The sequence below is a fragment of the Haplochromis burtoni genome, unplaced genomic scaffold (assembly GCF_018398535.1).
Source record: "Haplochromis burtoni strain Fernald_Lab_line unplaced genomic scaffold, NCSU_Asbu1 Contig_2535, whole genome shotgun sequence".
NCBI lineage: Eukaryota > Metazoa > Chordata > Actinopteri > Cichliformes > Cichlidae > Haplochromis > Haplochromis burtoni.
In genome coordinates this window covers 1-11,758 of record NW_024584896.1, presented here as the reverse complement: position 1 = coordinate 11,758, position 11,758 = coordinate 1, and the positions used below count along the sequence as shown (strand labels likewise).

General features: G+C 39.0%; 1 protein-coding gene across 1 annotated transcript; it reads left to right on the top strand.

Annotated features, from left to right (window-relative positions):
• Window positions 1-310: 310 nt before the first annotated feature.
• Window positions 311-11,734, top strand: LOC102290608 (vacuolar protein sorting-associated protein 13A; the record flags this gene model as incomplete). Its single annotated transcript, XM_005952944.3, is given in 23 exon segments — window positions 311-447; window positions 624-918; window positions 1,036-1,140; window positions 1,577-1,723; window positions 2,026-2,157; window positions 2,326-2,459; window positions 3,279-3,347; window positions 5,321-5,453; window positions 6,323-6,380; window positions 6,698-6,869; window positions 7,475-7,628; window positions 7,811-7,957; window positions 8,104-8,185; window positions 8,286-8,355; window positions 8,624-8,738; window positions 8,860-8,973; window positions 9,080-9,225; window positions 9,355-9,436; window positions 9,533-9,646; window positions 9,808-9,883; window positions 11,056-11,219; window positions 11,410-11,455; window positions 11,611-11,734. Coding segments are annotated over 23 exon segments (2,816 nt in total), but the record flags the coding sequence as incomplete, so codon positions are not given.
• Window positions 11,735-11,758: the final 24 nt, after the last annotated feature.

Here is an 11,758-nt window from a genome sequence, read left to right as displayed (position 1 = left end):
CCCAAAAAACAAGCAATAGTTAATAAACCTAGTTTTGTCCAATGCTGGCATTTCTGTTTAGAAATTTTAACTGAAAGATAAGAAAATTCACTCACATTTAGATATTTAAAATGTCTCATTTTATACTTGAAAAAAATATAGCAAAAATGTGTAATATGGAACTCTGTTATCTTAATTTAAGTAACTGGGGACTTCTTTTTTTTTCCCAACCATTGTATTTTCTTTACAAGTTGGCATGAACTGAAAGCAGCAAGGTAGAAGTTTCAAATGCAGAGACACCTTTTGTTTTCTTCATCCTGTTGCTCAACAGAACAGTGGAATCTCTGCACCTGAGGCTACTTTGGACCCTGGTCACTCTGCTCAGCTTCACACTGGAGTCATCAACCAGTCAAGTCTTGATCTTCGTTTGATTGAGTACTTGGCTCAGGATTGGTCTTCTGTATATAGGTGTGACTTAATCTCTTTTTTTGTTATTGACACATTTTTTCTATTTATTGTATGTTGATCTTAAATAACATGACAAAAAAATGCTGATGCATAGTTATATTTATAGGAGAGACATGCAGTCTCCATTAAATTGTTTCACATTTCTGATACAAACAAACAATTATTGTCTTGTACAGACTCAACAGTGATCAGGAAGAGATCACCTTCATTGTGTTCAAGTCTCTAAGAGAGGATGCAGACGAAGATGGAGATGCAGTGGAGAGGAAGAGGGCTGAGCTGGATATAGCAGTTCATGTTAAATATGATCTGGGGCAGATGGTGGTTGCTATCCATTCACCGTACTGGATGATAAATAAGACGGACAGGTTGTTGCAGTACAAGGCTGATGACATTCACCGCAAACATCCCATGGACTACAAGATGCCGTTGCTCTTTTCATTCAAGCCTCGGTACTTCTTGCGAAACAATAAGGTATTTATTTTAAGTCAGTCTTACTGAAAGCTCTTTAAAAGAAACATGTTTGATTATTGTTCACAGTGGTCCCAGTGGTTCAGTACATTTATTAGATTAAATTATTTCCTCCCCCAGGTTCGTCTTATGATCTCAGAAAGTGAACTATCTGATGAATTCTCTCTGGACACAGTTGGGAGCCACGGGGATGTGAAATGCAAAGGCAGATTCAAAGATTATCTGGTAAGATTTGAAATTTTATCTCTTTATATAAAAATGTGAAAAAAATATGTAGGTTGGCGAAGAAAAAGTGGGATAGTCAGGGATTGGCTCTGAGCCGCTTCTTGTTTGCACTGGAGATGGACAGGTTGACAGATGAGGTCAGGCAGGAGTTGGCGTGGACTGTGATGTTTGCAGATGGCATTTTGATCTACAATGAGAGTAGGGAAGAGGTGGAAGCATGCTATGGAGAGAAGAGGAATGATAGTCAGTGGGAGAAAGACAAAATACATTTGTGTGGATGAGAGGAAGACAGGTGGAATGGTGAAAATGTTGAGAGGGAAAGTAGATGAGGGATAGGGTGAGATGGAGGCAGAGGATCCAAAGAGGCAGGTGTATTGGATATGTACTTTTTTTGTATTCATGTAATATGTCTGTCTTATTCTCTGTCTTATTTCAGGTCGGTGTGAAGATCGATGCAAGCAGTTTCAGTCTGACCCGCATTGTGACCTTTGTGCCCTTCTACATGCTGGTCAACAGAACTAAGCACAGTGTGTTCATATGCGAAGACGGGCAAGAAACTTGGACTGAGGCAAAACCAGAAGAGGTCAGAGCCTGTTCAGATTTTTCTCTTTTTGAACAATGCAGGTTAAGGTCTTGGTTTTGGTTTGAGTATATCATAGACACAAGATCCTGGGTATTCTTACATTTAACTTTATAAATAGGTGTGATGTAACAACTGAACATGTGTGCTGATTGATTTCTATAAATTTAATGTGACTAAAGGTTTCTTGTGCATAAAAATGCTTTATTTAAAGATCATGTCTTGATAAAGTTTTAAAATGTATTTACCTACTGATAATCTGACAAGAAGCATTTAGCATATTGTTTTTTTTCCCTCACATTTAGTCAGCCATCCCTTTCTGGCCTGAGAGTGACACTAAGAAGCTTAAAATTAAAGTAGAAGCTTCCTTATCGCCTCCAGTGACTATCGACTTCAAACGACCAGAGAACTGCTTATTGCTACATCTGGACAACAAAGTAAGCAGAAATGCACATAGTTAATAATATTTGTGTGTGCATATAAGTTTGTTTTTGTTTGTTTGTTTGTTTTTTTACATAATGTGTAATTGAGGTGATTAACATGATTTTCACACACATGCCTTTTGTATTACGGCTTTCAGACTGTTGCTTGTTTCTTTTGTGTAGGCGGGTGGGATTATAGTAGACATGAATCTGTCGGAACACTCGGCCACTATTCAATTTTCTGACTACCATGATGGCGCAGCCCCTTTCCTCATCATCAACCACACTAAAAGTCAGACTCTTCAGTTCCATCAGAGGTGAGAGAACCAAGGGGCACAGTTAAAAGGAAATATAGAAAATGTTTTAGGTTTGTTTTTTTTAGGTTTCACTAACAGCAATTGTTTGCAGAAAAGTTGGTGTTTTCCATTCAGACCATTTGCAACCATAACAGCTTACTAGTGAACAAAGCAATCACAACGTGGGTATTTGTTGAGCACTATCTTTGCAACTGATTTCACTCAGCTACAGCCAATAACCTCCATCAACCATTTGTCAACCGGTTGTCCTTAGCAACTAGGGGTTGCCAGAGGGTTGCAAACTGGCCTCTAGGCCCCTGTCACTGAGGTTTAAACTGTTTTTATGAAATTCTGTTTCCTAGGGACTTTCAGTGTTTAGTTAAAGTGTTTTTTAAAAAAAATATTCTGACATACTGTTTGTTAGCATTAGTGTAGATCTTTGGTGTTGTCTGTAACTGTGTTTTTGAAATACTTTCAAAATGCAAAATGTTTCTTTTCAGTTAGATTTTTTTTGTGTGTGCCACATTCACCCTAATATTAGGTGCTCTATCCAGAAGTAGGATATTTTTGTGGCAAATGTACTTATAAAACCTTTTCTTAGTGTTCTAGTTATTTCTGTCTCTTGTTTTTATCCGTTTTATGAACAGCAGCCATTAATTTTACAGGTTTCGTCACGCAAAACATTTCCATTTCCATGTTTTATTGACATGTGTCTTTGCATATTTGTTGAGTAACAATATTGTTCTTCTGTTCCAGTTGCCTCAAACAGTTAAGTTAATAATAATTGCCTGTGATTATTTTTGCTGATAGCAGTTTGTTTGTGTGTTGTGGGTCATGCAGTGTCCGGACAGAATCCTCGTGGGTGGCTGACGAGATACTTGACCTCTCCTTCTCAGTGGAGGAGGACAGGTAGAAAATATGAAAAAGGGAAACTCCTCTGACAAACTCTGAACTCAAAATAAAGATAGAAATGAGGAACAGGAATTACAAAAGAGAACCATCAGTGTAGCTACATTGTCATCACCAGAGAAAAGTTATTTCCTATAGGAAGTAATCAGTCTAGTAAACTTTGACAAAGGTAAAAGAAAAACAATTTAAACACACATCAGTACATTTGGTTATTTAAACTGCACTATGAGTAACGCATGGGTGGTTTCATATTAGCTCCCACAGGATCATCTAAGCTTTGCCTAAAAAAATCCAGTGGAAAGAGTTTAGCAAAACCTCAAGTCTATCATTAGTCAAAAAAATAGAAGAAGGTAGGGGTGTTTTTAGACATTTTTCTAACATCATTTTTTGAAGGCTCGGTTTAAAATGCCATCGTCTAGAAAAATAATTGAGCTAGGTCTTTGAAAAATTTCGGACTCATTATCTGGTACCGTGGCTCTTTGCATGTTGACTTGTAGGAGCGTAGCTCAGGTTAACATAGAATGATGAAAACCTGATGTTCCAAAAATATTTAGGTGTCTGATCTCTGGCAGCAGATTTCGAGACCTATAGAAACCACAGTTTTGTAGGTGTGGGACTTCAAATTTCTTTATAGCGTCTCTTATACAATTCACATAAGTAAGTAAAACAGTGGGTATATAAAAAAATGAAAGAGGGAATGTGGGCGAAGCCAAGAGGAAGGATCAAGTATATCACGAAGATGTCTCCAATCATTAACCAGAGTTAACTAAATATGCAAACGATGCAGCAGCTAATCATGGTTTGTTCTCGATGTTACTTTAATGGTTCATTTGAGTGCAGAGTGTGGTCAGATGGACGAGTGTAGATAAACCGAAGTATAAAAAAGATCCTTTGAGCTCTGATTCTAGTTTGCCTCTGTACTCTGCTCCCTTAACTAAAGTTATATTAGTTGTATTTAGGAATCACTGTACTTTCAATATTTCCTTTTAGTGTATATCATGGCCTACTTCTGCCATATTCAAACTCTGTTTTTTAAGTACAGTGGAACCCCGACTTACGAAATTAATTCGTTCCCAAGGGTAAGTCGTAAGTCAAAAATTTTCGTAAGTCGAAGCACCCATTGCGCCTTTTGAGTGAGGCGATGCTGAACGATAGGCTAATTGCTAACTAGAACAACAATACGTCATTCAAGTGGAACAGCGAAGCGCAAGTACGGAAGCCAAGGGGTTGTCACATGATTCGGAAGGCATTGTGGGCATTGTAGGCTCAGCCAATCAGAGCCAGCGGATTTCGTAACACGGGCAGAAATATTGCCGTTCAGTGCCTTCGTAACTTGAATTTTTCGTGGAACGGGGTATTCGTAAGTCGGGGTTCCACTGTACATAACATAATGCCACTGACTGTCACAGTTTCAGTTTTCTATTTATAAAAGACCTACACCATTACCCATTTATTTTTTTTACTGATCTACCGGAAATTTACACAGATCTAAAGGAGCAGAATACAAATCTTAAGCCATTTACTCAGTGTTGCTTTCATCTGTGTTATGATCTTATAGAAAAATGTGAATGCTGCTGACTGGATGGGATTCCTCCAAAGGAATCACACCACCTGCTTCTTCCTGTAGTGCTGTCGACTAGTGCTTTCTTCCTTCAGTCTTCATTTTATGATCCATTGAAGATTTGTTTCAGAATCCTCACTAATATGTGAACGTGCATATTTGAGCCTTTTATTTCCAGGAATTTGGGGACCTCTGGGTGACATATTTCTGTCTTTTGATGAAAATTGCTGCTGCAGGCTGAGAGACAACTCAGAGAAAATGATTGCTGGCATGGTCCTTGATTGTGGTGGAGGGGCTCTGTTGTATTTTCAAAGTCAATAATTGTTTTGCTTTGTTTCATTTTTGGTAGCTTTAACTCATGTTGCTGATACATACGGCATGTGTCTGTCTTGGTGGGTTTGTGTACATGCAGCTCTCAGAAAAAGGCGGAGCATGAGGAGCTGGAGGCTGGGAAAGCTGTGTACTACACCTGGACTGAGCCCACTGGGTCACGAGCGCTCTCCTGGAAATGCAGCACTTACTCTGGGACACTAAAGAGTGAAGAGGTACTGCACGTGTCAGAATAATAACTGTCTGAATAATAATGTTTATCAGTAATCCTTTTTTCCCCAAAAACAAATATCTTACATTTCCCAAATAAAATCAGTTTCTGCTGAACGTATTTTTAAAAAAAAAGCAGTATTTGCTGTCTTAGGTATAAATTTGCTTAGGCTGGCTTTACTTTAAGATTTGCATATTAAAAGTCTATCATAGGTTCATTCATAAATGAAATCCTGAGGGGGAAAAAAGGCTGTACTGTTTGCGAAAGCAGGTAATTATAATGAGCTTACTGAATGTGAACCTGCTGGTTTTTAGATACCCCGTGACTGCTGAGACTTTTTGCACCTATCCATGTACTTCACACCTTACAGTAACCCGTGAATATATATAGATAATATATATTTTAAGTGTGAGGTCTTTAAAGTAGTATCACCTTTGCAAATTCATTGTTAATAACTGTAAATATGTTATTGGTGGTGATGAATCGTTCATAAATTTGATTACCTTTAGTTTAAAACTGTATAGATACAGATCATGTAAATCTGGATCATCCATCCATCTTCTTCCGCTTTATCCGTTGCCGGGTCCCGGGGGCAGCAGACTAAGCAGAGAAGCCCGGACCTCCCTCTCCCCAGCCACCTCCTCCAGCTTATCCGGGGGAACACCAAGGCGTTCCCAGGCCAGCCGAGAGATATAATCTCTCCAGCGTGTCCTGGGTCTGCCCCGGGGCCTCCTCCCAGTGGGACATGCCCGGAACACCTCGCCCAGGAGGCATCCATGTCAGATGCCCGAACCACCTCAGCTGGCTCCTTTCGATGGAAGAGTATCTAAATAAAGATTAAAGATACTGAAGTTTATACGCTTTGTCTTTTAGGACCTGCGAGAGGACGTAAACAAGGAGGGCAAACTTTTTGTGATTTCCTTTTATGAAGGTAAAGTTGAATGATCTTAAAATGCTCAGCTGTTTTGTGCAGTTGAATAAACTGAAATGATGTTTATAGTTTCCACAGTTTATTGCCAGTGCTTAATTGTTGCCATATTATAGTAATATAATCTCTAGAACTGTTAAAAAATTATATATATTAAAAAACACAGTTTTCTGGCAGGATGTTGGCGTTATGAACTGCAAGTCTGACTCATTTCTAAGGTTTTATTTATCCCTGATTCATTTTGTAATGGTAATGAACAACAACTTTCCTTTGGGTTACAAAAGAAATGTGTGTTATTTATTCTATTTATCTGTTCTAAGGTCTCCAGCGTGTTGTGCTGTTCACTGAGGAGCGACGGGTCTTCAAGATGCTCTGTGACAATGAGAAGGTGCAGGTTGCTCAACAGGAAATCATCCTGACACTACGGCATGTGGGCCTATCGCTGGTGAACAACAGCACCAACCAAGAGGTTGCCTTCATTGGGATCACAAGGTGCTGCGCTTTTGTGTTTGCTTAATAAATAGTAAATTAAAGTAAACTCTAATTTGCAGGTGCCATGTAGCCCATCTGTTTCAAGCCTTGACGTGTTCTGCACTCAGAAATGTTCATCTGCAGATCTTGGTTAAATCAAGTGCTTATTGGAGTTCTTCCTGCCTTTTTATGAGGTGGAAGGAGTCGGTCATTCTGCTCCTGCCTCTGGGATTAACAAGACATTTTATATTTTCAGTTGTTTTTTGTTTTGTTTGTTTTTTCAAGACCATTCTCTGAAAAACCTAGAGATGGTTTCGTGGGAAAGTCCAAGTAGATCAGCAGTGTGGCACCATCTGACAACAATAATCACTTAAATCCTGTGTTTTTTATTTTGATGCTATGTGTGAAATGCAGCAGGTCATTATGACCATCTCTACACTCCTAAAATTTATTTATTTATTTTTTTTAAAAGCGCCTTTTGATGTACACATTAGATAGCTGGTTTAACGAGCAGTTCAACAGGTGTACCTAACAAAGTGACCAATGAGTGTATAAATTTTATCTATAAATTATGTTTTCTTGCTTAACTAATCTGAGACTTTCATTTCTTTCCTCTTTTATTTAAGCTCTGATGTTGTGTGGGAATTCAAACCTAAGAAGAAGAGTCGATGGAAGCCTCTGACCATTAAAGAAGCTGAAATTATGGAGGACAAGTTCAAAGACTACCAGGAATCTGGGGCCGTAGACAAGGCAATTTTCGATTTGGAAAACGGCTTTCAGGTTAAATATTGCAATTATTTTTATTCTGTCATATGAAAATGGTGGATAAAAGCAAATGAAAATAGTTGGTTTTAGATTATCCACATAGCATGTAAACTCGTTCATAAAACTGAATTTAAAATTGCACATGATAATGGGATAATTATCATTACTGTTGAATTTTTTTTGTCATTGTCTCCCAGGTGTTCTTTAATCCCACTGGCCAGGACATGCAGATAATGAAGCCATGTGATGCTCCTCTTAGGAGGCACTTCTTGCCGGGTGTGAAGGTGGAGTACAGCATTTCACCACGACAGAGCGCCTATCGTATCCAAGTTCACCGGATACAGGTGAAAAATTTTTATTCAATTTACAAAAATTATTGAAAAAGAAGATCAAGCAAGTTAGCTAAAGGCTTTTCTTAATTGCCTTTTCGTAGCTGTGTAGCTCTGTTTGGTCTGTGCACTAAACAGACCTGTGTCCTTTCCTTCTACAGATCCAGAATCAGCTACCTGGGGCCATCTTCCCTTACGTTTTTTACCCCGTGAAACTGCCAAAGTCTGTCGCCATGGAGACAGGTCTGTTAATGCAGGTTTTTTGTTATCTGTTTATTTACAATAATAGACTATTTTAGCTCTTTCGTCTTTATTATCATACTCTGTACATTTTTTTCCACAGAACCCAAACCTCTAACTGATATCAGCATTGTTACCCGAGCAGCGGGGCACTCTGATATCTCACGCATCAAGTAATTGTTTTTCTTTTCTTTTCTCACTGTCTCCTCAAATTATGTTTTTCTAGCTGATATTCATTGTTATTGTATATGGAGGGCAGGATCATGATCTACCTGGTAGATTATGATCTACCAGACAAATAAATATATTATTTGTCCTTTTTAAGACCAATAATATATTTGGGTGAGCTGAAATCTTACAATTCTCTGTTAACCGAAAGTTTAACTCCTGAAATTTGCTCTCATTTGTACTCGTCTAAGTCCTGATTTCTGTTCGCCTCAGGTACTTTGCGGTTTTAATTCAGGAGATGGATCTAAAACTTGATCTGGGCTTCCTGTACGCCATCCTGGAGCTGTTCTCCCCAGAGAATGACAGCATAACGAGCGCAGAACAGGAGGTCGGCTACACGCATTGACACACACAACGTTACCTTTCTGTTCAGAATGCGTTATGATTATTCAGTTAGTCAGTAATTCAGTTAACTCAACAGCTGTTGTGCCTTTCTCCTGATGCTCCAGGTGGAACTGTTTGAAAAGGACATAACGAACATAAAGACAGAACTGAACCATGTCTCTGCTGCTGACAAATCTCCCATCAGCCTCTACGAGTACTTCCACATTTCCCCCATTAAGGTGTGTGCGAATGCAGTTTCTGTCAAACAAATAGTGTCTGAACTGATCTCTGCGATTTCTCCGTTGCCATAGTAACGCCTGCTGATGTTTTTGTGCTTTTTGTCAGCTGCACCTGAGTTTCTCTCTGAGCACAGGCGGAGAGGATGGCTTGAAGCAGAAGAGAGATTCGGAACTGATCCCTGTGCAGTCGCTAAATCTGTTGCTAAAGAGTATCGGCGCGACGCTCACTGATGTGCAGGATGTTGTCTTCAAGTATGAATACAGAAAAAGGCTTAAATACACAGCATGCATGTGCCATCCATTAGCATTAAATTACTTCCATGTGACTTGTTCTTGGTGATTCCAACCCTGCTTCTTGGCTGAATGTGACATTTATTTCAGGCTGGCCTTTTTTGAATTGACCTACCAGTTCTACACCACTCAGCAGCTCCAGTGGGAGGTCCTCAGACATTATTCTAAGCAGGTAATACATACAAGCACAATGAAACCAGACAAGTGGCAATTTGTCTTGTCTTCTTTTGTTTTGATATTTTGATTTTCCACCTATGTGTATCTCAAGGCTATTAAGCAGATGTATGTGCTGGTGCTGGGCCTCGATGTTCTTGGAAACCCATTTGGACTGATCAGAGGATTGTCAGAAGGGGTGGAGGCTTTCTTTTATGAGCCCTATCAGGTAATGATATCCAATAAAATTATTGACAAGTTCAACTGGGTCTTTTAGCTTTGAAGTGCATTATAAAACCTGTTGAATAGTTACGTTGTGTAATTTAGAAAATATGGCCACATTGGATTCAGGTTAACATTCACAATAACTGTTCTTTTTTTTTCTTCTAGGGAGCCATCCAGGGCCCTGAGGAGTTTGTTGAAGGAATGGCTCTTGGGGTTAAGGCGCTGGTGGGAGGAGCTGTAGGTAAGCATGAAATGGTGTTAAAGGGGTAGTACAGAGTCAGCCTTAGCTCAACAGGATCAGGTCAAAACTGCTAAATAATCACTGGAATTTCTAATTCAAAAATTAATTATGTTTAATTTATCTTTTATTCTAAATTTAAGTACAGTGTTGTGCAAAAGTCTTGCACTCATTTCTTTGTATTTTGAAATACAGTATGTACAGCAAAAACAGTTTTTACAATTCTTTATCACATCCTGAACTCTCTTACTCAGCTTCCTTGTCTTCAGGAATAGTTCTCCAGGCTTCTTGAAGGACATTCAAAGCTCTTCCTTAGATGCTGGTTGTCTTTTGTTCTGTTTTCTGTAAAGATGATCCCACACTGCTTCACTTACGTTGAGGTCCAGCCTAAGTGGAGGCATGCCTTTTAGACCTGCCACTTCTTTCTTTGTCCCTCCCAACTGTCCAGTTTCCTTCACTTGTTTTCAGCTATTTTGTGTCTGTCAAACTGTGTTATCATCGCCATGTTTCATAGATTGAGCAAATCATTTGCTTTTTGTGAGAGGCTGCTGGTAACAAACTGGTTAAAAATAAAATTTAATTGAAAGTGTCCATTATGTGTAGAAACAACACTGTTTAATCCCTTTAGCCTGGTGTCATTATATGCTTGACATCAGTGTTAAGAAGCTTATCAGATGTTAAAAATAATCCTGTGAAAATAATCTGAAACTAGATTGAAAATGAGTTAAAAAGCAGTAAATGTCCAACAAAAAACTTAATAAAGCTCGGAGAATTATCGCTCATCACCACATGAAAAAAATAACTAAAAAGAAATGAAGGTCATTAAAGAGTTTGTACAGCCCTGCACGCTGTCCTCACTTTATCTGCTGTCATTATACACGTTGATTGACTGGGATGGGTTCATGGCTGCTATATAGGGCTGTAATTTGAAAAGTGTAATAACTGAGCATTTGTCGTTTTACTGCATGTGTTTTTAATATAGTGTTATATCTGTTAAATTTCAGCATTATATTGCCTTTAACAGTGAACTGTGGCTGTTTCATTACACATCTGAGACTTTTTAGCACCATGTTGGAGCCCTTAAAATTTCAGATTTTCACTGACACAATTTTGACATGAACATTTAAGATATATTAAAAAATATTCTCAGGTAACGAATCATGTTTGTTGTTCAGGCGGTATTGCAGGTGCAGCCTCCAGGATAACAGGTGCCATGGCAAAGGGTGTCGCAGCGATGACAATGGATGAAGAGTACCAGCAGAAGAGACGAGAAGCTATGAACAAACAGCCCAGCGGTCTGAGAGAGGGGCTGACCAGGGGTGGAAAAGGACTGGTGTCTGTATGTAAAACTGTTTGGTTTTTTTGGTTTTTAAGTTGCTCCTCTCTGTTTATCAGCAGGAAACACGCAGTTAATGCAGGATGTAGGAAGTAGTAAGACTAGCAACAACAACACTGCAAACTAGTCTGAAAGAAAATGCACGGCTGTAATGAGTCATTTATTCTGCAGTGTTATCTTCCTTTTCCCACAGGGATTTGTCAGTGGGATCACAGGGATCGTTACCAAACCTATTAAAGGTAAGACGAGTCTGACCACAAGTATAAACATGTTAGTCCAATAAAATAAGGGCATAAAAAAACTACGTGTTCTGTTAGTGTGTTTCCATTGAACACTTGACATTTGGCCGTGAAGATCTTTGAACTTAAGCTGCAGTGTTTGTGTTATTATGCAGGGGCCCAGAAAGAGGGGGCAGCGGGCTTTTTTAAAGGTGTTGGAAAAGGTTTGGTTGGTGCAGTAGCTCGACCAACAGGAGGCATTATTGACATGGCCAGCAGCACTTTCCAAGGGATCAAGAGGTACAGTTATTTCTGTCTGTGCTA